Source organism: Pipistrellus kuhlii, unplaced genomic scaffold, assembly GCF_014108245.1.
Source record: "Pipistrellus kuhlii isolate mPipKuh1 unplaced genomic scaffold, mPipKuh1.p scaffold_m20_p_13, whole genome shotgun sequence".
Lineage (NCBI taxonomy): Eukaryota > Metazoa > Chordata > Mammalia > Chiroptera > Vespertilionidae > Pipistrellus > Pipistrellus kuhlii.
The window spans coordinates 24,741,247-24,767,912 of record NW_023425438.1 but is presented as its reverse complement, the minus strand read 5'-3'; the positions used below and the strand labels follow the sequence as shown (position 1 = coordinate 24,767,912).

Sequence of the window (26,666 nt, the reverse complement as noted above, 5' to 3'; positions counted from 1 at the left end):
CCTTGAAAAGTGGAGCAGTCCACAAAGAGCGCTTTGTGTGACCTCCTGTGGCTGCAGCACGAGGAGAGGGTTCATCCTGTGTGAGTGCTTCAGGCTTGGCGCGTCACCTCTGAGATTAGCAAGGGCTGATGAAAGCTTTTTGCTCATTTGTTTGGCTTCAGTAACCAAGTATGTCAATGAAACGATAAGATGCAATTTTATTAATCACATCTCCAAGGAAAGCTACGCCTGGGAATTGTGTTCTTCAGAGAGTCCATTATGTTAGACACTTTCTTGGATGAGTCCAGAGTACCTCAGAACCAGAATGTTTTCAACCCAGGGAGTTGGAGATTAAAAATTCAATTCCTTTCTCGACCTTAGAAATCACAGACTTGACTTTCCAACCATTGTAAAACTGAGGAAAATAAATTTTTTCCCTTCAAACATCAAACACTGAAAAATAAGGACTGGGCCCTACCTAGTTTGGCTCAGTGGATAGAGTGATAGTCTGCAAACTGAAGGGTCACGGGTTCGATTCTGGTCTCAAGGCCACTTACCTCACTCAGTTGCAGGTCTGATCCCCAGCAATGGCAAAATATCCTTGGGTGAAGATTAACAACAGCAAAAGGACTGGTAGCAAACCCATGGGAATTGAGGTAGTTGGGGAAGATTTTATAAGGTGTGGGTGAGAAAGAAGCATCAAGTACATGCATTTATTTAGCAAATATTTGTTGAAAGTAAATTTTATGTGGGTATGTAGCGGTCTATGGTTTCTTTACCACCCCTGCCAAACAACTGAAAAAAAGAAATTGAGAAATGGATTTTTAAAAGCCAAATCACCATATATCATTCATATCTATGAAAGACTTCTATGTTCAAATGGAAATGCCGGTAAATAAAATCACCCAACACCAGGAAGAGTTTAAAAACAGATCCTAGTATAAAGCTGATGCTTTATTTTCATTTGAAATTTTGATCACAAATCCCACTCATTCAAAAGTTAAAGCTTTTTATTATTATTATTATTATTATCATTATTATTATTATTTTATTTTCCTGTTTAGCTAAGGTCTTTTATGTCAATAACTTGGCCTGATTATGTGCTAGGAAGTTTAAGCATTGTCAGAAATCAGGTCAGACTGACTGAAAAAACAAGTGCGCCAGGGACTGAACACAATGCCTGCTATTCAGTTTAGCTGTGATAATTTGTGGTCTTCTGTTGCCAAGTTTCTTTAATCAAGGACAAAAGGATATAAACTAGAGGTGGCTTACAAGCCCCATCTAGTGGCATCTTGAAGAAAAGCAGGTAAAACAAAAAATAAAACAAAACAAAAAAGGCTCCATGTCAAACTAGGTGAGTTATTAGTTTTCCCCCTGAAACTCTAATCAGGAGGATTAGTATGCGTGTCCTTGTTAGAAGTTCCTAAGTCAGCGATTCTCAATCACTGCAGAATATATTTAAAATAAAGAGAATCAGCCCAGCCGGCATGGCTTGGTAGTTGAGCATCCATCGACCTGTGAACCAGGAGGCCAAGGTTTGATTTCCCGTGAGGGCACATGCTGAGGTTGTGGGCTCAATCCCCAGTGTGGGGCATGCAGGAAACAGCCAATCAATGATTCTCATCACTGATGCTTTATCTCTCTCCTTCTCCTTTCCTCTCTGAAATGTATAAATACATATTTAAAAATAAAATAGAGAATCACTGAGGAAGCGCATTAAAAATGCAGATTCATAGGCTTTGTCCAAAAGAATCTGAGTTAGTAGGTCTGAGAGAGTAACCATCTTAATAGAGTCTTCACTTTGAAAAAGACTTCTCAGAATGCCTTAGGCATATCATAGTTGAACCTTTCCCCTATCTATTAGGAAGTCAGCCTATTTATTATTTTAAAGCAGGATGGCTGCATAGAGGTAGCAGCAAACAATTTAGAGATCAAATGAGCCTACATAGATTACAGATCAGGGACCCAAGATTTACGAGAAACATGGAGATAGCTGGCTTAGTTCTCCCCTCAAAGAAGTTGAAGCTGTTAGCCAAGACAGAAGGCTGACTTATTTTTTTAAAAAAAGTTTTATTTAAAAAATAATTATGATATGTATTTTTAAAATCTTCTGAGCTAAATTATTCTAATACAGTTTTTTTAATCCCCCCACTTACAAGAGAAAGCGTTTGGCCTAATTTTTCTCAAAGAGTCTTCTAGCACTAACCTTTCACAATTCTAACTCCTTCCCCTCCTATACCATTGATCTAAATATGAGAGTATTTCCATTTGTCTTATCAATAGTTCACTGATATAATAAATATGATCCTTTAATTCATTAAATAAATGAATGTTAATGGCTTTGGTCTCTAATCCTATTATGTTAACAGGAGACAAGGACACTATTAGAAGATAAGCTAACACTCTCTGGGAACCTGGTGTCGAGTGCTGGGCTTGGCTTTTGACAGTAAGATTAGACACTGACACAAGCACCTCCTTACAGAAGAGGAAGTGATGCCCAAAAAGGTTAACTGATCTGTCCCCGATCACACAGCTAGTAGGTTAAAGCCCGTATCTGGGCCTAGGTTTGTATTTAAAGTGCGTGTTCTTTCCGTATGTGTGATTTCCAACTAAAATCTCCAAACAGCCTTTCAGTAGCCAATTGTATTAATCTTTTCTCTAACGAAAAAATCTTTGACCAGAACTACTGAAAAGGAGAAAAAGTGAAGTATTTTATGGCCACTTTTATGTCCTTAGATATGTATATCTAAAATACAACAGGATAAATTTGTGTGCCACAGGGTAGTGGAGAAAATAAAGAAACTAAATGATCTGCCATTGACTGTATGACGACATTGCTATGGATATTTTATTCACTTTAAATATTGTGCTGTAAAACTGTCCAGAACAAGATCTGTGGTACACAGTAGGCAAGTACAAAGGCCAGCCAGCAGAGTATGTTTTGTTAGAGTGAGTCATTCTAAGACAAGAGAGAAGAAGCACTGACTGTGTACACTAGGAACATACTTTGAGGGAAACAAACTCATATCAAGGAGAAAGAAATAGATAAATGTTCTACGAGAGGGGAAACCTATTATAAATAAATTTCTTGGGATTAACAGAGGTGAAAACTTATATGTGAGGCTCTACTATGTGCCCAGTTTTTAGTTCAATACTGGCTAGAGAGCAGTTGCAAAATAAAAATTTGTTGAAAAGGATTTCAGTCACTAGAACACAGTTTACAAAGTCTCCCATTTAAACAACCTAACAATTTCTCTCTTCATTATCTTTACTTCATTAACTAGTTATATATTCTATAATTTACATAATAAATCTATTATTTAAAAACTTTCAATAGGTACCATTATGGCATTTCATTAGGCTGGAGTCTAAACTGCTTGGGTGAGATTTACTTTGGAATCACATTATCCAAGCAAAGAAAAACACAACCAGTTCATAAGACAGAACAAAAATGAAAAATGTGAGACAAATGTCTGCCTTAGAAGTTTATCAGTAACCTCTTATATATACACATGTATTCACAAAGTGGTTGAGAGTCCTTTTATATGATCCTTTAGATGAGGCTCAGTGGCTGAGAACTCTATAATGAGACACATGGTGAGAAACCATAAAGACTTTCAATGATCTTTTCTTCCCCTGAACTTTATTACCCTTTAGTTGGGGAGAGAAAGAAGTCCATTTTCATCTGCAGTATCTAAGATTTTACAGATCACTGGAGATTCAACCTAAAGAACAACAACAATAAAATTATTAAAAAGTTGCTAAGATGAATACTTTTTAAAATATTTTTATTGATTTCAGAGAGGAAGGGAGAGAGATCGAGAGATAGAAACATCAATGATGAGAGAGAATCATTGATTGGCTGCCTCCTGCTTGCCTCCTACTGGGGAGGATTGAGCCCGAAACCCAGGCATATGCCCCTGGCCGGACTGGAACCTGGAACCCTTTAGTTCACAGACTGATGCTTTATCCACTGAGCAAAACGGTGAGAGCTATGAATACTTTCTTTATTCAGTATTATTCTGCTGAATGAATACCTGTATATAAATTTGTTAAATGTATACAAGCACTTGTTTTAGATAAACCATAGTTATTTCTACAAATTAAGCTTTTTGAAAAACAATTTTTAGTCACCCATATAAAATACCTAAAAGATAGAGGATAAATTTTTATCTCTAAGTAAAAGAGATGACAGGGAGCCCTGGTCAGTGTGGCTCAGCTGGCTGGAGCGTTGTTACATACACCAAAAGGTGGCAGGTTGGCTTTCCAGTCAGGGCACATACCCAGGTTGCAGGTGTGATCCCCAGTCAGGGCACATGCGAAAGGCAGCCAATCGATATTTCTCTCCTCTCTCTCTCTCTCTCTCTCTCTCCCCCCCACCTCCCTTTTCCTCTCTTAAAAAAAATCAATAAAAAAAGAGATGAGACAAAAAAGGAATAAAGGACAAAAATAAGAGAGGAATACGTAGTTAAAAATAGTTAGGTTTCACACAACAAAAAAGAGACAATTATGGCAAAATAATCAGTGTAAACTTCAAGAAGGCAAAGGAAAGTACCCAAAGAAGGGCCAGGTGTTGAAATTATCATATGTTAAGATAATTATAATAAATATGATGGAGGAAATAGTGGGAAAGGTAAACAACATGTATGAATAGATGGAGAATTTTAGCAGAGAAAAGCAAGCCATAAAAGTTAAAGGAAAATGATAGAAATATAAAATTATGTCAGAAATAAATTTGTTCTAAGAGCTGGATGGGAAATAGCAGAGGAAGGTATCAAATGACCACAAAAAGATGTAAAAAAATGTTCATGCCAGCCTTATTCATATAATAAAAAATAAGAACCCAATATCTATCTATAGAAGAAGAGAGAAGCATATGTGGGATACTTATATAAAAGAATATTATTTAGTAATAAAAAGACATTGAAGTGCTGATACATACAACATGGTTGAGTCTGAAAAATGTTGAGTTAGAGGCCAGGCATAAAAAATTTTGTATGCTATATAATTACATTCATATAAAAAAAAAAATAAGCAAAACTGATGAATAGTGTCCAAAATCACACAGGGGTATCTTTGGGGATTCAGGAGTATTAACAGGGAAGGGGTATAAGAAAATTTTCTGCAGTGAAAAACTGAAAGACACTTGGTTTTGAGTCAGAGTCACATCCTATATAACAAAAGCCTAATATGCTAAGTATCTGATTGACCAGTCAGTTGTTTAACCAATCAAAGCGTAATACTGTATACTAATGATATGCTAAGACTGCTCAACCTCTCACTATGATGTGCAATGACCACAAGGGGGCAGATAGTCGACTGGGTTGACAAGTCACTATGACATGCATTGACCACCTTGGGCAGACGCTCTGACCAGAAGGTTAGCTTACTGCTGGGGTCCAGCCAAGTGAGATGGGCCAGACACGCCCTGGAGCCCTCCCATGGTCCCTCCCCCTCTGGCCAATCTCCTGCATCCCTCCTTCGCCCTGATTGTACACTGGTGGGGTCCTTTGGCCTGGCCTGCACCCTCTCACAATCCAGGACCCCTTGGGGGTATGTCAGAGAGCTGGTTTTGGCCTGATCCCACAGGCCAGGCCAAGGGACCCCACTGGGATGCATGAATTAGTGCATTGGGCCTCTAGTGTGTATATTTTATATAAAATTGTCAAAACTCATCAAACTCAACCCTTAAGATCTTTGCATTTAATTTTATGCATATTATACCCCAATAAAAAGATAATAGTTTTTAAAGAAGTAGTATTAAATGTTAGAGACTCCTGAAGGTCTTTCTGGACTTAATGCTAAAAAGTAAAAGTTTCTGAGTATTATTATTTTTACTTACCCCAAGGATATACTGACAGGAGTGAGGCTCTAGCATATATACAGTAACAGCATGAGGAGAATCTGATTCTTTACACCTAAAATAGAGAGTACTTTAAGGTTCTGCCCAAACCATAAAAAATTAATTTTAATTGTTTTCCTCTTAAGCTTTAAAAATTCAACATAAGTGGACCTGTATAATTCAATAAAGAATTGAATAATACTTTATTATTTATGATTTAATAATTATTATAAAATACTAATGATTATGAATAAGTACAATTATTCATAATTACATTTTACATTTATAAAAACTTTCACCCATAGGTAACAGATTAAAGAAAAAAACATGAAACATAATTTGATGGTCCAACTTACTTTAGTTTTACAGTCACCTGTCTTGGTTTGTCAGTAATATCACAAATATCTCCATTCCCATAAAAATGTGACACCATCCTGAATCAGAAAAACACAAATGCTTTATTAAACTAAAATTTCACTAGAGTAATTGTGATAGATAGGAGAAGACAGAGGTTCAGTTGTGCATTAGTGAAAAAAAATCTGACTAATAAAATATTTTTTAAAAATACCTATTTTTAGGGCTATGTCACAGAGAATCTTTCAAATTCTATAAAGAGAATATAAAGTTGAGATACTTTGTAGTGGTTTAATAAGAATGATCTAAAACTTGCATATTATTTATCTGTATACAAATCATTAAGGTTTAATTGCTTTTAAAAACATTGTTCTTTTAAAATTAACAGTTTCTCCAGTCCTGTATATTGTTTGCTTAGGGGAAGAGTTTTCCCTTCTTCCCATCCTCCATCCTGCTCCACCCATAAAAATGCTGTAGGGCAGGTATAAAAAGATAAAGCCTAGGTTAATATGTAAATTCCAAACAAGCAGGATCCAAAGAAAGCTTTAATTCTGCTAGCTTCAAACTCTGAGCGTCACTATTTGTTGCCATGAACTATTTTCACATGAAACATACACAAACATAAGAAAAATCCTTCTGTTTAGTAGTTTAATTTTTCTAATACTTAAATGCCTATTTCTTAATTTTGCTAACTTTGGTTTTGGTTAGCCCAAGAAGTCAGCACATTCTGAAAACAGTCTCTCTGTACTATCTGTGCTAGGAAGAACAAAGTTAATACCCAAGAAGGGGAAAAAAATGAAATAATTTAAAATTCACTAGGCAATACACTACTAGAAAAGCTAAAGCTTAGTTATTATTGGGAAACAAGAGGTTAATTTACTTAAGTTATAATAAGATATACCTATTAGCCCAAAAGACATGAGGTAGATTTTTAAAAAGCCACTGTTGAACTATTTTCAACCATAACTTCACAAAAGTTAAATAACAAAGGGAAATGCTAGAGTATATTTACATAGACCTAAGTAACTTAAAGAGGTAAACATTACACATGAAAGATGCAAATGCTTTGTAACAACCTCAGACCTAACACTGGTCTGAGCATTGTTGCTAACACCACCACCACTCTTATTACCATAGCATCCAGCACTGTTAAGTTTTGGCAGCAGCCAAAAGTTATTGCAAACTGTTGCCTGAATTGCCTTATTTAAATGTCACAATAATCCTTAAGGCAAATACTAATAGATAAGAAACGTAAGGCTTGCCCTAATGGGTTTGGCTCAGTGGATAGAGCTTTGGCCTGCGGACTGAAAGGCCCAGGTTTGATTCTGGTCAAGGGCATATACCTTGGTTGAGGGCACATCTGTAGTAGGGGAAGTGCAGGAGGCAGCTGGTCGAGGTTTCTCTCTTATTGAAGTTTCTAAAACTCTCTATCCCTCTCCTTTTCTCTCTATAAAAAATCAATAAAATACATAAAAAAAAGAAAAGTGAAGCTTAAGAAAACTATGAAATTTGCCCAAGGCAGTTAAGTGAAGAGCCAGAATTTGAATCCAGGGCAGTGGACCTCAGAGACTTGCCTTAACTATTACTACACTAAGTTGTTCCCCCATCTTCCTCCCCGTACCGCCCCCCCCCACAAAAAAAACAACCCAAAAAACTACCCTAAGAGATATCTCTGAAAAAAACTGATCAGATATTTTACTTGTTATGTTTTTTAATATTCTGAGTTTTAAATATTCTACTAATCGATCCAAAGGCAAAAAAAAAGTTAATCTTTACCTGACTGTCTGTGTACCATCGTCTAGAAGGTGATAGGCTCTGGCAGTGTTCTTCTTAGCCCATTCAATGTGCTCTTCTTGGTTCCATGTCCCGACAACCACAGAGGTTTTCCCACTCTCCTTGTCCTAATATATGAAGAAACGTGTATAATAGTGCATGCTTGATATCATCAAGTAGACATTTATGCTGATAGTCTATAAGCTGTAGTCCCTATGCTCATATGCACACTGGATACCTATATTTACCAGTAGTGGTAATAATGTTTTAGTCAAACTTGACCTTTAGAAATTTGAGCTGGTTATCTTTCTTATTCCTTGTTTCACTGGAAAAGGAAACTACTTTCTAATCAGACTAGCTTCAGACATAGTTACTTTTGACTCTTCAATTTCCTCCTCCTCCTACATCTATCATTCCTGTCAATTTGTTTTCTGGGAGATTTTCTCAGCTTCAGACTCTTCCTTTCCATTTCCATTGCCAACATCTCCCCCCAACCAGGAATTTAATCTCTCATACCTAGATGATATGACCACAGACCACTGTGATTCTTAATTAAATCTTTGGCCACTATCTCTTACCCTGAACCATTGCAGCTCCACTCAGCCTTTCTCCATGTTCTATTCCTTCAAATGCAAACATTCAAATGACACTACTCTTCACATTGCTCATTTGACACCAAGCTCATTTTTGCATCAAGACTTCAGAAAACCCCTTTCCCATTTTGCTTTTATTATTATTTTTTATATATTTTTTATTGATTTCGGAGAGGAAGGAAGAGGGAGAAATAGAAACATTAATGAAGAGAAGATCACTGATTGGCTGCTTCCTGCACACCTCTGACTGGGGATGGAGCCTGCAACCCAGGCATGTGCCCTGACTGGGAATCAACTGTGACTGCCTGGTTCGTGGGTTGATGCTCAATTATTGAGCCACCCTGGCCGGGTTTATTTATTCATTTTTAAACACTAACTACATGTTGTTTTATATGTGGACTTAATGCTCTCTCCCCGCTTTTCCTTCCCCGAACCCCTTCCTTTCTGTATTCATTTCCTTCTTCCTTCTTCCTATTTATACCAGTAACTTAAAGGTCCATCACTAGAGGTCTGGCTAAATACATGTGGGTACAGACATAATCCTCTGTACCTGCTGAAAAGATCAGTTGTTGTTGATAAGGAAAGATCTCCATGATACTTAGTAGATCTTTTCTGTATAAGTAAAAAAGGTTATACCTACATTTATGTATATACATAAAAATGTTTAAAACTAATACATCTAGTGGTAGACTGACATAAATGCTGTTTTATACCTCATGGTATTGATGGACATGTTTGCCATAGCAGAATTCATATTTCCACCAACCAACACCCTACAGAAAAAAACAGATCAAGTTACATACAGAGAAGGGGGGATTGGGGCCTCTCTCAATATTGCCACACAATAGTAATAGAAATATATATAGTAATAGAATATATCTATCTATCTATCTATCTATCTATATAAAACACCTGAAATAGCAATAACATTGTTGAAAATTAAAAATTACTGACAAAATAATAGACAAATGCAGAGAACAAATGCTGTACTGCTTTGATAAAATAAAATGAAAATTCCCCTTTAAGTGCATGTCTCACTGGAGCTATTGGTCAGAGTCGAAGTTTTACCTTTGTAGATGTTAACTCAAGTTTTAAATGTGATTGCTATATAATCATTGATGCCTATTCCAGTGGTTAACCAGAATCACATGTTTCTCAGTTATATATATATCGTCTGTCAAATAAAGGTCAAGTTTTAGCTTGTGAATAAAGAGAATGATAATGCCTCTGGATTAGAGTACAGTAAGATGCAGAGAGAAAATGTCCATTGAGAGGCTTCCAAAATGTTGCCATTTCTCTATATAGACCAAAAACTTTTTCAGTGTTGCTAATGCCCTTTGACTAAATAATATGCAAATAAAAGCTGTAAACTAAGTATTTAAATGGAACATTCACTTCTCACCCCTTGAAAGCAGTAAGAACCACTAAGGAACTCTTTTATAAGTTGGTCGTCTGTCAATTTGGATATGTGGGTTGTTCCAACAGTGAGCAGAGGCTGAGAACCAACAGCAATGGGTTTGTGGACTGCTGGAAATCTCTCTTCTTTAGTTGATTGCAAATCTTCCTAAAATTAAGCACATATATTTTAAGGGCTTCTTTGCCACACTTAGTTTTTTCAGTTATGACTTACATTATTATTTTTATACTGTAGAAAACTTGGAAAATAAAAGTTGTCCATTCAATTTTTTAAGTGTCTTTTTAAAAAAAATGGATTTTGCCATTCTTAAAAAATGTTAGTTCCATTTACTTATTAGGGGTATGGTGACCATTATTCCCATGCAGGGATAATTTCCATTTCATATATTTTGTATCATTATTATCTCTTAAAAATATTTGTATTGACTTCAGAGAGGAAGGGAAAGGGAGATAGAAACATCAATCTTGAGAGACAATCTTCAATAGGTTGCATCCTGTATACCCACTAATGGTGATCAAGCCTCAACATGGGCATGTGCCCTGACCGAAAATCCAACCATGACCTCTTGGTCCATAGGTTGATGCTCAACCACTGAGCAACACTGGCTAGGCTTGTCTCATTTTTATAAAGTATTTTGATACTTGTTAGATTTTGTGTTTTCTACATTGTTTTTAAAAATGTGGTTACTTTAAACCATCTATTTTGTGTGTAGAGGTTGTTCAATTAAAGGAATAAATGTCTGTTAAACTAAAAAAAAATATATATATATATACATCTATATCTATATCTATATATTTTAAAATATATTTTATTGATATTTTACAGAGAGAAAGGGAGAAGGATAGAGAGTTAGAAACATCAATGAGAGAGAAACATCGACCAGTTGCCTCCTGCACATCCCCTACTGAGGATGTGCCCGCAACCAATGTACGTGCCCTTGACTGGAATCGAACCTGGTACCTTTCAGTTCGCCAGCCAAATCTCTATCCACTGAGCCAAACCAGTTTCGGCAAAAAATAAAATAAAATAAAAAATTGTGGTTACTATGGGTAAAGAATAACAAGCAGGGTAAAGAGAAACTGAGGGAGAGCAAATATGTATATAAGGGTGCAGGTTCCAGCAGATTCACAGAGGTAAGGGTAATTCAAACAGACTTAAACAACAAATTAGAACATGAAGAATTCACAAAGAGAAAACCCTTGGTTAAGGCTTAAAGCATAAATAATAATTTGTGACTTATGTGAATGTCTGCATGTGTTTTGTGTCTGTGTGTGCATATACCTGTGAACTTGAGGAAGAGGTAAAGCAAAGGTGTGAGGAAGGTATGGTATGATATTTAAGCTAGAGAGATAAGCAGGCACTATGTGGTGAAAAACTACAATCCCAAGATGTTTGGACATTCTGTTATAGGCTTTGGATAAAGACACGGAGTGATCAGGTTTTTAAGTAATTACTTACTTCAGCAATGGCAGGGAAGAGGGACGAGTAAGAATGAACCAGGAGGTGAGGAGCCAACTTAGGAGCTGCAAGAACCCGGGCCAGAGATGAAGAGGATTTAAAGTAAGGGAGTGAAAGAGGAAGGGTGAAGAGAAGAGGATAGTTCTGAAAGGGGTGAATGAATTAGAAGCTGGGTACTGACAGTGAATGAAGAGGAAAAGAATCTAGACCAGAATTGAAGAAGTGAGCGTACCAATTAAAATTGAATAAAATAATTTTAAAAATTAAATACAAAAAGGGTTCCTAGTAAATGTACAGTAGACAATACGTCCTCTTTCATCTGCTGGAGGGGCCATTGACCAACTGTGGTTCTTTTTATTTCAGCTTGGAAGTCATTGGGCAGTTACTCTAGATTCTAATGACCTTATCCTGTCTCCCCTTCAATATTAAGGAAGAACAAAGATTGCCAAAATGGCTTCTTATCTTTTGAAAGGACCTTGAATTTTATGTATAACTCTTTCCACTTTCAGAGCCTACTATGCTCCTGGTACTAAATGCTGAGCATTAAAAATGAAACATAGTTCTAAGGAGCTAAGGCCTAACAGACTAAACTATCTACCTAATAAAAGACTAACATGCTGCCGAGACCGGTTTGGCTCAGTGGATGGAGCGTTGGCCTGTGGACTCCAGTGAATGGAGCGTTGGCTCAGTGGATCGAGCGTTGGCCTGGGTTTGATTCCAGTCCAGGGCATATATCTTGGTTGCGCGCACATCTCCGATGAGGGGCTATGCAGGAGGCAGCTGGTCGATGTTTCTCTCTCATCGATGTTTCTAACTCTCTGTCCCCCTCCCTTCCTCTCTGTAAAAATTCAATAAAATATATTTTTTTAAAAATAAACACACTTCTTAAAAAAAAAAAAAAGTAATATGCTAATCGACAGTACCTTCACAATGCCCACCAGCCAATCAGAAGTGAGTATACAAATTAATACAAAGATGACAGGTTAATTTGCATACAGAGAAGCGCTGAGCAGCTAGGGACTGGGTGGGATGCTTGCGTCATTGCCATCGTGACAACGCAGGTGTTCTGCACCACCCCAGCTGCTCCGAGCCTCTGGGCAGCATGGAAAGGCAGAAAGGTGGCTCTGGGCTGGAGTGGAAAGGTTGCTATGGCCAGAGAAAAGGCGGTGCAGGCAGCCAGGGGAATGAAAGCCCATTCTTGCACAAATCTTTATTTGTGCTTTGGGCTACAGTAAGGTTAGTGAAGAAAAACAATACTGCATAGTGAAACCTGCAGCTGAGATAAGGACAAGTATGAAGAATAAAAGCATGACCATTTATTATTGCTTCTTATGGATAGAAAATCTATTGTCATGTTTAAGAAAAATTATTACAATAGAAGTAAGATGATAGTAGTTTGTGTAATAGGGTTTATTTTATTTATTTTTTTAAACTATTTTTTTATTGATTTCAGAGAGAAAGGGAGAGGGGAGGGCAAGAAGGAGGGTTTAGAACTTCATAAAATAGACTCCTAATAGTCTAGTAATCTCTATATTAACATATTAACACAGGCAGAACATCAAACAAAATTCTGATAGACAGATTTGTATTTTTGTTTGAAAAGAAAGAAGTTATTTATTTTTATAATGAAGCTTGATCCATTTTTAAAAGGCAAACCATAGGCCAAATATCAATTATTAAAAGAAAAGCTATATGTAATATACTCAATTTATTGTATGTACTCTATTATTTGGAAAAGGAAATTCTGAGAAAATACTATTAGATAATTCTCATACCTCTTTATTTCTCCTGAAAGGCACCCTTAGAATTTCTTCCTGCTGTTCCAACTGTCTCAGGGTGAGGGGCTTAAATGGTGATCCTGGCAGTGATTGGCAAAATATGTCATTCACGGGAGATGCTCGAAATCTGTTCAGTAAGAATACAGCATTAAAATTAAGCATATGGCAACTTTAAAGCATGTGCATTTCATGCTTAAAATATTAAATCCACATCCTACCTATATTTAGGATGATTGCACAAGAGTGGTGTCAAAATGACAACTTCATATTCACAAGTTGTAACTTCGGCTACTGAGAGAATTTCATGCTTAGATTCAGGATGACATATGTACATCACAGTACTTGATCTGGGCCGGTTCTGTTTCAAACTACAAGGTGTACCATTTCCCATTCCCACAGGATAGTAGGGTGTCATCTGACCTTCGATATTTTTAGTGGGAATCTTCAAAAAAGAGTATAGAACAAACTTTTCATTAGAAATGGGGGCAGAGTGAAGATGGGAGAAGCACTTAATCTGAAAGGAAGACAACTACAGTTTATTTACAAACTAATATTTATAAAGGTAATTTCTATGTATTTCTATGAGTTCTCCCTTTAATAGTCTTTTGACTCATAAATTCTTATTTGAGGAAACACATTTCAGAGCTAGTTTAATACAGCAAAAAATGAAAATTTTATTTAGTACTAAAAGGAAGATGTTAAGTAAATGCACATTTATATAAAAGGCTATAATATCATTTTTAATATGAATTATTTTTAATAGTTCTAAAGAAAGAGACTAAGATAAAAATGTAGGAATATACTATGTGGCGCTGGTCAGTGCTTTCTTTACTAAACTCTCAGTGCATGGCTGTGTTAAAGCTTAGATTCTAGAGATTTGAAGTTTGATTTGAAAAAATGTGGAGTTACATAATAAAACACTATCTTCTAAAACAGGAATCTAAATACTGTACTGTTTATTAATCTGCTTATTCCTTTTCCCTGTTATTAATATGAATAGACATAATTTTTCAGCACATAAACTCTTTAATAAATATATTTAAAGCCAGCAAAAGAAAAATGGAGAAATTTTCATGGAATGGGGGGAACTGGGAGAACACCTCAGAAGACAAGGATTATTAGAGAGTTAGCTTCCATATTATCATTTACACAAATACAAGAAAAACCTAATGTAAGGGCTTTGGAGGCAGGGAGCTCATCTTGTATCACTTTGGTACCCTGTCAGCGCATGTCCCAATAGGCAATAAATAAATGTTTCCAGAGAAAAATATTTTGTGATTTCTTATATGTTATTTTCATGCGAGTGTCTAGAACTAGAGAGTCCTGGGTTCAAACCTAAGCTTTGAATTTACTAGTTTGCCATTTGTAAAAGTATAGTAATAATATACAGGGTGGGACAAAAGTAGGTTGATAGTTGTTTGTATGGAAAATAATAATTAATAAATAGTAATATAAGACTAAACTGTTTTGTGTACTCACAATTATAAACCTACTTTTGGCCAACTCTGAATATACTTAAGGTTGTGGGAGAATTAAGCATTATCTTTTGTTACATGCCTGGCACAAAACTTGCCTTAAAAATCAGTACTCAATAAATGTTAATTTTCTTCCTTTACCCTTTCCTTTATAATTCACACTTTCCCCCCCAATATTTTTCAATTTAAGTCTTTTATTTTTTTAAATTAAATTATTATCTATGTACATATCTTACCATTGGCCCCCCCCCCCATAATTTCACACTTAGAATTTCATCTTGCTATCCTCCAGAGCCACAGTAAATATTTTATCTAAAAGGTAGTGTGTAAAATTAGAATATCTTAAAATAGCAATGCCATGTGTTTCTACATTTAGCTTTACCAATTCTCCCCAAAGCCACCCTTTAAATTATATGCATCCCTTTTAAGTAATTTTTAAGGCTGCTGTCATTTCAGTTTATTCTAATAAAAGTATCATTCTGATATAAAGTCATTTAGAGAAATATCCTCTATCAATAATTTAACCCTGGAAAATTTTTAAAAAAATATATTTTATTGATTTATTTTTTATTTTTTTTTTACAGAGAGGAAGAGAGAGAGATAGAGAGTTAGAAACATCAATGAGAGAATCATCGATCAGCTGCCGCTTGCACACCTCCTACTGGGGATGTGCCCGCAACCAATGTACATGCCCTTGACCGATATCGAACCTAGGACCTTTCAGTCCGCAAGTGGATGCTCTATCCACTGAGCCAAACCAGTTTCGGCTAACCCTGGAAATTCTTAAGATTCAGAAAGCATTCAGTGAACTACAGGGGCATTTAAATATTGTGATTAAGTACCCTAAAGAATCATTCTTTTTAAATAATCCAATTCAGTTATCAATTATGCATTCACATTCAATAAACATTTATGAAGTGCCTCTGTTATGCTTGGCACTCTGCTTTGCCCTGCAGGGGGTAAAGAGATAAAGACAGTCCTTGTTTTTAATATGCCTGTGGTCTGATATCTTGTTATTTATATAGTTTTAAATCAATCTATCTATCATCTATCTATGTATCTATGTATCTATCTACCTATCTATTTTAGAGAGGAAAGGGGAGAAAGAAAAAGAGATAAACATTGATTTATTGTTCCACCCATTCATGCATTCATTGGTTGACTCCTGCATATGCCTGACCAGGGATCGAACCTACAACTTTGATGTATTGGGGCTATGCTCTAACTGAGCTACTCAGCTAGGGCCTACATAGTTTTATCTGTTTTACCCACAGGAGATAGAGACCAAACACAAAAGCTTAATTGTAATTGTTCTCATAGTTAAAGAGAGGGAACCTCTGTTAAGTACAGAGGTGATATAATGATATTATAGAAGCTTTCCCAGACATGCCTTTGGTAAAATGGCTTATTTTTGTATGAACTTCAAAGTAAATAAGAGTATCATAGTGTAACTTTTCTCAGAAAAACCTAACATACTGCAAATTTCATTCACCCAATCTTTTGAGATAGTTGATACAGTTAAATAACACATGACTATATTTGTCAATAAAGTTATATAAATTCATGCCTAACAGATGTTAAGAGAGAAAAATCAACATTTGTCACTTGCCTCTCTAGATTTTTCCTTTTCTTCTGTTTCTTGTTCTGTGAAATAATACATGAGTAAGGAAAATATAAAGAATGACAGTGACTACATACAAGGCACAAATGATTAAGTTTTCAATCAACTCTGTAATCTTAAACTTCTTTCTAAACATGCATGTACTTTTTTATCTTACTAGTCTTACCAAGTTGGAACTGTGTTATTTGAAAGGACAGTCATATTTAATCTTTGCCTAGGAAATACTCTATTTGATGTAAAAAAAACCTGGTCACAATAGTATTCTATTCTTTTAAAGTATTTTTATCTCAGTAAAAAGTTCAATCATAAATTAATGATTAATTTGAATACAGATTAATAAAATATTCCACAACTTGAGGGATACATCTACAATATATATTTATTTCAATATATAAAAAACTTTGCTTAAGTCAAGCAGGACTAGCACTATATAACACTAACATGTATATCTTATGAGATTTTAAAAAATATTAATAGGTAGAAAAAAGCATAATGTTTGTTAAAGTGGAAAATAATGAAAATATCTTTTTGAAAAAGTTTTCTAAGGAGTTGCTCAGAAACTTATTTTAGTGTTTTTAAAATTCATAGTCTCCAACAAAATTTTTTAAATCCCAAACTGAACATTTACTTAATATCAAATTCCAGCGTTACTATCAAGTCAGTATAGACACAAACCTTTTTCAGATAGAAGGATCTTAGGCAACATATTCCCAAGGTAGTACTCGTGAATATTTACTTTCTATATTTAAAAATAAAACAAAAAATATAAGTATTTTGCAAATATATTTTTCAAAAATACAAACTTAAAATGTTAATGTTAAAATGTTAAAAAGTAATGTTAATCTCATTATTAGAGTTCTCCTTTTATAATGTTCCATACTTTGTATTTTCTTTAAAAAATTTTTAAATTGATTTTTAAAGAGAGAAAGGAAGGGAAAAGGGGAAGGAGAGAGAGAAACATTGATTTGGCTGCCTCCTGTGGATTGAGCCCACAACCAGGGCATGTGCCCTGACCCGGAATCTCGCTGGCAACCTTTAGGTGCATGGGATGATGCCTGACCAACTGAGCCACACCGGCCAGGGCATATTTGGTATTTTGTTTTTTTTTTAAATTAAATATATTTTTATTGATTTTTTACAGAGAGGAAGGGAGAAAGATAGAGAGCTAGAAACGTCGATGAGAGAGAAACACCGACCAGCTGCCTCTTGCACACCCCCTACCGGAGATGTGCCTGCAACCAATGTACACGCCCCTAACCGGAATCGAACTGGGACCTTTCAGTCCGCAGACCGATGCTCTACCACTGAGCCAAACCGGTTTTGGCCATATTTGGTATTTTGAAGGAAAACATACCTGACCACTTTCTTTCTCTTCATGGTACTGCCGAATATGTTTTCCATGACATACTTCATAAGTCCAGTAAGACTCAATCTAAGAAAGAAGGATGTATTTAAATACACAAAACCCGCATAACTCAATTGAGTTATTTTTTGATACTTAAGGTAGATAAGGTTTTCCCCAAGATTTAGAGTAAGCTTTCATTAAATGAAAGTTATTATGCCTCAGAAAACAATGAAATTTCTGAAGTCTACTCATGGTTTTCACTAATTAGCAATATGTGAAAATTCTGTGAAGAAAATAGCTATAGAATAACCTGCATGCTTAGGGATCATTTTTCCATATAGCTTACAAGATAATAAGTAGCATTTCTAGTTAAAATTGTATATAAGGAAAATTATTTTGATCTGAAAAACATTCAAAACCGTTTGGTAAATGATACTATTTGATATTGGTATTATTGGGTGTTTTCTACATACACTATTCGGAATTTAAGTGAACAAATACTATCAAGCAGTAGCTTAGATTTACATCTGAAAAAGTGACACAACATCAAAGAAATTAAGTTATATTCAAGGGCTTATTGGCTGATGAAAATTTATTTTCTAGTTATCAAGTAAACATAGAATACATACTCTGTAGGAACAACTGCTTTGTTTAAATAGTGGCTCCAGTAGCTCTCTTGGATTGGGACCTTTATAATCCTTTTCTTCTTCCTATGAAAGAACTAGAGTTTAATATTTACAATTATTCTAGAACTTCACCCAACTCTACTGCTGGTTGTTAACTCATTGGCCAAATCACAAGTGCTTGGAAATAAAAAGGGAAAAAAAGTCAAATTCTATACAATAAAAGCCTAATATGCTAAGTGTCTGGTCATCCATTCAACCAATCAAAGCATATTATGCTAATGATATGCTAAGGCCGCTCAACCGTTCACTATGATGTGCACTGACCTCCAGGGGGCAGACAGTTGATCAGTCAACCAGTTGCTATAGGTGCACTGACCACCAGTGGGGCAGACGCTCCGACCAGTAGGTTAGCTTGCTGCGTCTGGCCAATTAGGACTGAGTGAGATGGGCCAGACATGCCCTGGAGCCTTGCCATGATCCCTCCCTGGCTGGTCAACCTCCTTCGTCCTTCCCTGGCCCTGATTGTGTACCAGTGGGGTCCCTCAGCCTAGCCTGCACCCTTTTGCAATCTGGGACCCCCTGGGGGCTGGTTTCAGTCTGACCCTGCACATTAGGTTGAGGGACCCCACTGGTGCATAAATTCTTGTACCAGGACTCTAGTCCTTCAATAATAACCTATGGTGATACCACTTTTTTTCAAAAGAATTGAAGCATAAAATATGGAGCCATATAATAATTTTCCATTCTTCTCTTAAGAAAAGCTTTTGGAGTATCAGTTTACTGAACAATTCTTATGGACTGTTTCAGAATTTTTAAATGATTTTGCCCAAATTCTAGCTAAAAAAGCCTCAGGATAGTTGATTCTTGTAGACTATTTTGAAAGTTTTAAGGTACTTCTTAAGTTTTCTAGGTATTTTTACACTTCAGATTTGAATGCCAAATATATACATATGTGTATGATTGTGTGTGGGTGGTTTGTGGCTTAAGTAAGTTTAAAACAAAATTAAACAGCTATCGCCGATTTCAAATCTGAACAAAACTAAGAAGCACTCAATGAGTTTAATATTTTCATTTCACAGATCATGAAAATATTACATAATTAGCTCAATAAATTTATTGAGTGGAAGAACTGAGTTTCAAATTTTTTTCAAGGTTTCATAGCTAACTATAGCCTATACCTCAGCCTCCTGGCTCCTAGGCTGATGTTCTTTCCATTTTACCATGCTGCCTCTCCTGTTTCATCTTGAAAGAAGTCATTGCCTTAAAGGATGGATAAGAGGCAGTTAGTTAGGGCAGTTTAGGAGGAAGAAATGGGCATGAGCTAAGGCAGTTAGGAAGCATAAGGTGCCTAGAGATTTATTAGCAATTCTCTATTAAAAATGTCACATAAACATTTAAAAAGTATATCTTGTTACAAAACCCTCATATCTATAAAGGAAAGCAAGAATGGAGTTAGATTTTCATTCAAAACATTAATAATTGGTGGTTAATTTTTCCAAGATGAACTGTAAAATCAAAGACTTCAGGATAATAGAAGTGACTACTATAACAAAACAGGATTATTAAAAACCTGTCACTCAATTTTAAAGTATGAAGTTGCAATGTTTTAAATAAGTATCTTTGGTGACAGAGATTATCAATATACTTATAAAAACATACCTCATCCCCACCTGTCACAAGAGGAAGAATGCATTTATATTTTTCTTTATGTGGAGTTGTCATGATGACATAATTATCTTCTTTATACAAAACTCCAGTTGTGGGCTAGACAGAGAACAAAAAATACACATTACTTTCTCTAGCTAAATTGCATTACACCGATAACTTACAGTCCTCAGTCAAACTTATTCATCACTTTAATAGAGGATTTTAAAACATATTTCCAAAGGAAAAGGGAAAAGATCATATGTATTTTTATTTTTTAAAATAATCTTCATATATATATATATATATATATATATATATATAATATATAATTGATTTTTACAGAGAGGAAGAAAGAGGGATAGAAAGCTAGAAACGTTGATGAGAGAGAAACATCGACCAGCTGCCTCCTGCACACCCCACACTGGGGATGTGCCTGCAACCAAAGTACATGCCCTTGACCGGAATCGAACCCGGGACCCTTCAATCCCCAGGCAGACGCTCTATCCACTGAGCCAAATCGGTTTCGGCCATATGTATTTTTAAATGGCAAAATGAAGATGACAAACTTTATCCTGGTGTTACAATATAACAGAAAACTATAAACAAAAAAGAAAGTTTGGAATATAAAGAAAGAAGTAGTAATGCAACAAATTGAAGTTAAAATATGGGTTAAAAATATTAAGAGGCAATGCTCATGGATACACTATCACTGAATACTTATTACTTCTAACAATTACCACCTAAATGTAAGAATCTACAGCTATGTATAAAAGTACTTGCAACTGTGTTAGATGGGACACTTGAACAAAATATAGTGTTGTATTTTTCACACTTGGATACTGTACAAATAAATTACTTCTAAAAGAAAAAAATCACCATGGGTCATTTGTGCTGACTTAACTTTTTTTTTAGTATATAACATGGGTCAGCAAATCTCTCTATATAAAAGTCCAGCAACCAAATGACAGAATGACTAGTTGACCAGTCACTGTGATGCATATTGACCACCAGGGGGCAGATGCTCAAGGCAGGAGCTGCCCCCTGGTGGTCAGTGCACTCCCACAGTGGGAATGCTGCTTGGCTGACTGAGATGAGTGGCATTCCCACAGCTGGCCGATCCCCACAGGCCATGCCCCCGACCAGTGCACAAATCCATGCACCAGGCCTCTAGTCTTTTCTATAAAGAGCCAGATAGTAAATATTTTAGACTTTGTGGGCTGTATGGTCTCTGTGAAAGTACTCAACTATGCCACTGTAGTAAGAAAGTACATAGGCAATATATAAGCAAATAGGATTGAGTATGTTATAAAAAACAATTATTTACAAAAACAGGTAGTGGGCAAGCTCAAAGGTGTAATTTACCAACTCCTGATATATATTACCAAACTTTCCCTAAATCTTTCTATACTATAAAGCAAACAAGTCACAAATCAATATGAACCAATGTAATTTAAATGAACATCTCATTTATAACTGATATTATTTAAAAAAAAAATCTGTGATAGCAAAGGTATCACTAACTACTAAGGCAGAGATTTTACAGTCTATAATGAGTTCTGTGATAATTCAATTCTCTCTTATCTTTTCTATTCTTACAGTACTATGAAACCACTATATTATTTAGCTATACTATTAAGTACCTTTGTTCTTGTCTCAATTTAACAAAAACGTTTAACCATAATAAAATCAGTACTACTTGACACCAATGTCATCTTAAACACAAATGCAAATTAGGGCAATGTTTTCCCAAGACAATAAATTTAAATGAAAAAATAGCAGTAAATATGAGCTGTATTAACTACATGAAAGCACAATTTTAAGTCCTTTACAGTTATTAACTCCTTGCTCCTCAAAATAAGTGTTCTATCCATCTTACAGAAAAGAAAATTAAGTCCAGAGTTTAAATAATTTGTCCAAGGTAACACAGCAATAAGTACAGTTTCCATTTCCTGTGCTCTTAACTGTTTTAATATATTTGGGTCAGCTTTTGTTAATTTTTTCTTAGATAACTATATAGATTCCTGGTTCATGATCAAAAATCCTTTTTTTTTAAAAAATTAAATTTATTGGAGTGACATTGGTTTATAAGATCATATAGGTTTCAAGTGTACATTTCTCTGACACATCATCTGTGTATTGCATTTGTGTCCACCACTCAGAGTCAAATCATTTTGTCACTACATATTTGGCCCCTTTTACCTTTTATTACCCCCCACCCTCAGGATCCTTTTAAAAAAAATTTATAAGAGGGGGAATGAAAGAGCTGCAAAATCAAATTTACACTAATGGAATCCTTATAAACATATATTTAGTTGAGCCAATAAGCTGATATAGCATAATGCCTTTCAATGTTTTACAATATTCAAAACACATGATAGTGAGTTCTTCAAACATGACTCACATTTCTTAACAATGGATGGTCTGAATTATTGTAGAATCATTGCTGTACTGTAATGAAGGCAGATATTAGCACGTATCCACCTTTACTTGTGAAGTATCTGCAGCTCTAATGTTCAGAGTTGAATTCTACAGCAATATCAACTTATTTGCTGACATGTTCATCACAATGCTAACAATGGAAAAAGGAACTGTTTGCCATGTGGTTTGGCTCAGTGGATTGAATATCGCCCCATGCACCGAGGACACCTGTTCCATTCCCAATAGGGCCCCTGCCCAGGTCTCAAGTTCGATCCCCAGTAGAAGGCATATAGGAGGCAGCCAATTGATGTTTCTCTCTCACGGACTTTTCCATTTCTCTCTCATTCTCTCTTCCTCTCTGAAATCAGAAACAAAACAAAACAAAACAAAACAAAAGCAAAACATACAAAAAATAGGAGCCATTGCTAGTTTGTGTGAAGATGCAAAGATTTGTCTTTTATTAGTTCAGGAAAGGCTGCTTTCCTCATCAATAAAACAGATCAAGAAGAAATTCTTATATCTGAAAATTCTTTACTGAACAGAGTCACTTATTGGTATGATAAAGAAAAATTTGTAACAAACTCTACCCTTTTTTGTAATGGAAATTACTGGGAAAAAGTAACATCTTAAAAACTTTTGCAAATTTCTAAGTTAATTTTTTTTTCGATCTACTACTAAAATGCTTCCTTCTGATTTTATAAAATAGGCTCTTAATTTAAGCAAATAAAATATAATAAATTTTGCATGTATAGAATTACAGATGGTGTAAAAAACTTGTTTTATGTAACTTAAACCTTATTTTCATTGTAACAGGTGATATTAGTGACTTGACAAAAATCAGATTTTAAAATAATGACAATAAACAAATGGGCTTGGTACTTTAAGGTTAAAGAACTTTACATACAAATATCTAGACATGGGAGAAATCCCTCATGTTTGACATGAATCTGGAGGAATTAAGATTAAGAATGAGAGACAGAACTATCCGAAAGAGGCTATAAAATAAAGTCAGTGGCACAACTTGTCAACATGTATAACATGCTACCATGGAGTAGGTCACCACTCTTCCAAAGTGCAGTGTTTGAGGAAAGTTTTTGAGCGGGAATACATTTCTATATCAACAACAGAAGTAGAGAAAATTACACTTATTTTGTAGTTTTATTTTGAAATCCATGAACTCTGTGAAGTAATAATTGAACACTTTAATGACTTAGAAGTGATATTTCAGAAGGAAAATATATACATTAAAAAATTTAATGCAAAAAAATAAAGAATATATTAATTAAACATTTAAAAATTTACAAATTTTTGCTGTTTAATACTTTTTCCAAATAAATTTGGAAGATTGTAATAATTATATATCTCTTGATATATATGAATGGGATGACAATTTAAAGCACAAAATACTTTTAGACCTAAAAGAAATCCGGATCTAATCCAGTCCCTTCCAATTTTAGATGGCAGAGAGATTAAGGCCCTCTCCCTACTTCCTGCAGCTGCTTAGTTTTACACAATTGTCCAACCAACTGGCCCATAAAAAAAAAATGACAATGCCAGGTGAGGAAGGCTGCAGCTTCAATTATATAAGTAGGAAAGCCTTAAGACTATAAAAATATTTTAAAAAAAACTTAAAAGATCAATGATGTCTCTTGGGGCTTATTTTTGCCTGAGGGCTACAGACCTTTTGCCAACTCATAGAAAAAAACCTATCTAGATTTTTCTGAAAGTAACTCAAACTTAAAAAAAAAAAGACAAAAAAAGTCTCCCCAAATCTTCAACTGCTCCCATCTTAGATTATACTTTGCAAAAAAAAAAATAAATAAATAAATAAATAAATAAAATAAAATAAAAATTAAAAAATACAATTGACAGATATGTGAAAGGTTGGTATAGCATTTCCTCTTCCTAGTTAGTAAACAGCAGGGCCAGAAAGAAAACTGAATAATTTGGTAGTAACCTCTAAAAAGGATAATTTAAATCATCCATTTATAAATTGGTAAGTTTGGTAGGGCCATATATCAGCATGAATTTTTAAATTAAAGAAAAAAAACACACAACAACACAGGTGCAAGAGTAAAATATTTTAATGACCAAATTCTTTAAACATTTGTCATGTTCCTTACAAGTGTGCTGTCTGGAAACAATAACCCCAACCCTGCTGAAGTTATATCTGACTTATAACTTGTATATTATCAATACAGGGTGAGGCAAAATGAGGTTCATAGTTGTTCCTATGGAAAAGAATACAATAATTAATAATTATAGAAGAATAAACTCTGTTCTGTATACTTACAACTGTAAATCTACTTTTGCCCCACCCTATATTTCATGGCATTAACCGAAAGATAAGCCTGGCTTCCCAGACAAATATTTACTCAGATAAATTTGAACTGCCAGAATAAGAGAACTGAAAATTGGGGGTGGAGAATAAAGCAGGTGTGAAATATTAGCAAAAACTAACATTTGCAAATAGAAACTTGTTGCGGCAATGATGACATCCTTTCTCCATTTACATCTTGTTTCAATGAAATAGTAATAGGACAATATCCTAAAACAGTTTTCCCAAGTGGAATGACTATAGGCAAATGGAACAAAAATTTTTAATGTTTTCCATTTCCAAGGACTTCAGTTTGAAACAAATGAGTCAATCACTACAGGGTAAGTATCAGAAAAGCACCATTTTTACTGGCTTACAGTGGATAGGAAGACTTTTCAGCAATCACTCCCCAAAGAGAAGGACTGCAGAATTTCATTACGGTGAGGTTATATGTATGTTCGTTATTGGAAAACTGGTCATAAAAATCTCACGTTCTGGGATCTTAATGGACAGTCGTAATGCATCAAGACTGTAAAGGACATTCTGCATTGAGCCAAACTGCCATCTCAAAGGCAGCTTTGAAGGGAAACGAGCTGTGCACATATGGACGTGTGCGCATAAAAGAGAGAAGAACGAAGGTGAATGAGAGGGGGAACTCCTCTCTGCAGTAACCAGGGGCAGGGCGGTGTGCAACAGCTGCAGCAGTGACTTCCCAAAGAGAAGAGAAGGTGCGCACTCCTGATGTGGTTCTAGGGAGACGTCCTCCCCGGAGAGGGAGTGTGGGTAAAGCGAGTCTAGTAGAGGGAGACAGATTGAAAAAGTGATCAGCTGACCGCTGGATCCCCGAGGCTCAGCATGGAGGGCACATCCACATCCCGACGTGTTGGAGAAACACTTGCTGTACGAGTGAATGAATGAATGAATGCGTTGTGGAGGGGGGAGAAGGAGGCATGCGCCTGCACAGGTGGCTCTAGGAGAAACAAGCGTAGACTATACCGAGGGAAGAAGGGGGCCGAACCCTGAACGCCGGGAGGAAGCGAGAGATGGCTACGGACTCGCGAGGGCACTGACCAGAGAGAACTCGGTGCCGGGCCAGTTGACTCGGAAAGGGATGTCATCGCTGAGTTGGGGGAGCGCTCGGGCGCCGCCGGACGCCTCTAGGAGGCCGCAGAGGACCAACAGCACCGGCCCGCCCGGGGCCAGACTCCGCGCGCCGCCGCCGCCGCCTCCTTCCTCCATCCTCCGCCGCCGCCTTCCCCAGCCGCCAACACAGCCTCCTCTGCCACAGCGGAGAGGAGGGGAGGAGGAGGAGGAGGAGGCGGCGGGACTACTTAAGCGCCCAGGCAGCCCAGGGCCCAACCGCCGCCGCCACGTCTCCTTCCGGAGAGCCGGGCTACGCCGCCCCTGCCCGGAGGGCCCACCCGCCAACCTCTTCCGGGGCAGGCGGAGTATCAACATCCGGGGTCACCGAGCAGTCCGCTACGGAAGCCGGGACGGCGGCTGGGCTTTGCTGGTTTCTCACCGCCGCAGTGTCGCGGGGAGGGGAATCGAACCCAGCGGCTTCCCCCGGAGGGGAACGCCTGTAGACCGGGCCTCGGACCAGTCTTTTGGGCGGAGAAGTGACGGCACAGAGAACCGGTGAGTCCGGGAGGCGGTGGTCGCGCCCGCCCGCCCTTCCCGCGCGGCTGTCCGGCGCGGGCAGCAGTTTGACCCGCACGGGCGCGGGGGTCGTGTGAGCGGGCCGCGTCTGGTGTTCAGACGAGAAAACTGGAAGTGGTGGCGAGGGAGAAGGGACGGTGTTCTCGGTGGCTCATCCCTCTCGCTGCTTTTCTTTCCCCGTCTCCGCGCCTGGCATCTGCACGCTTCCTCTTCCCGAGGGAGGCTTCTCTGCGCCTCTTCCGCGGCGGGCGGCGGGCGGCGGGCGGCGGTCCTCCGTCCTCTGCCAATTACCGCGGGCAGTTTGCTCAGCCCCTGCCGCCCTGGGTGAGGGATGCCCTCGCTGAGGGAACCTGTCACAGTTTGA

The 26,666-nt window shown here is 36.7% G+C and overlaps 2 protein-coding genes and 1 long non-coding RNA gene across 8 annotated transcripts in view; 1 reads left to right on the top strand and 2 right to left on the bottom strand.

The window, feature by feature from the left end:
• Nucleotides 1-3,603: 3,603 nt before the first annotated feature.
• ERLEC1 (endoplasmic reticulum lectin 1) lies at nt 3,604-26,250 on the bottom strand. 5 transcript variants are annotated; one of them, XM_036435304.2, is made up of 14 exons: nt 25,715-26,250; nt 19,921-20,025; nt 18,265-18,345; nt 17,645-17,722; nt 16,966-17,029; nt 16,279-16,313; nt 13,413-13,636; nt 13,192-13,321; nt 9,944-10,105; nt 9,255-9,314; nt 7,952-8,076; nt 6,178-6,255; nt 5,822-5,897; nt 3,604-3,704 (listed from the first exon to the last, which is right to left on the bottom strand). In XM_036435304.2, exons 1-14 carry the CDS (start codon nt 26,099-26,101, stop codon nt 3,633-3,635), a joined length of 1,677 nt encoding a protein of 558 aa, XP_036291197.1. In that variant the 5' UTR covers nt 26,102-26,250; the 3' UTR covers nt 3,604-3,632. The 5 variants fall into 5 exon arrangements, with proteins under 5 accessions (XP_036291197.1, XP_036291198.1, XP_036291200.1 ...); XM_036435305.2 differs by lacking the exon at nt 9,255-9,314 and having other exon boundaries at nt 25,715-26,079; XM_036435307.2 differs by lacking the exon at nt 9,944-10,105 and having other exon boundaries at nt 25,715-26,079.
• LOC118717356 lies at nt 24,395-25,565 on the bottom strand. The gene is made up of 2 exons (XR_004987439.2): nt 25,004-25,565; nt 24,395-24,557 (listed from the first exon to the last, which is right to left on the bottom strand). It is a non-coding gene; the product is annotated as an uncharacterized LOC118717356 (long non-coding RNA).
• The window catches only part of LOC118717354 (ankyrin repeat and SOCS box protein 3), a 57,655-nt gene continuing 57,128 nt past the window's right edge, over nt 26,140-26,666 (top strand). The window contains exon 1 of one of the 2 annotated variants that reach the window (XM_036435311.2): nt 26,140-26,285. The gene's annotated coding sequence lies outside the window, so the exon portion shown is untranslated. The remainder of the gene's footprint in view (nt 26,286-26,666) is intronic. The other variant, XM_036435310.2, reaches the window with a different exon arrangement.

Excerpts from the sequence above, each read along its gene's own strand:
- ERLEC1 (XM_036435304.2), bottom strand. The coding sequence starts at position 26,101 with ATGTTGATACTCCGCCTGCCCCGGAAGAGGTTGGCGGGTGGGCCCTCC. Across the intron at positions 17,723-18,264 it reads AAAGCAGTTGTTCCTACAGA|ATTGAGTCTTACTGGACTTA; the intron begins GTATGTATTCTA and ends CTTCTTTCTTAG. Across the intron at positions 3,705-5,821 it reads CCTGTCAGTATATCCTTGGG|GTTGAATCTCCAGTGATCTG; the intron begins GTAAGTAAAAAT and ends GTTGTTCTTTAG.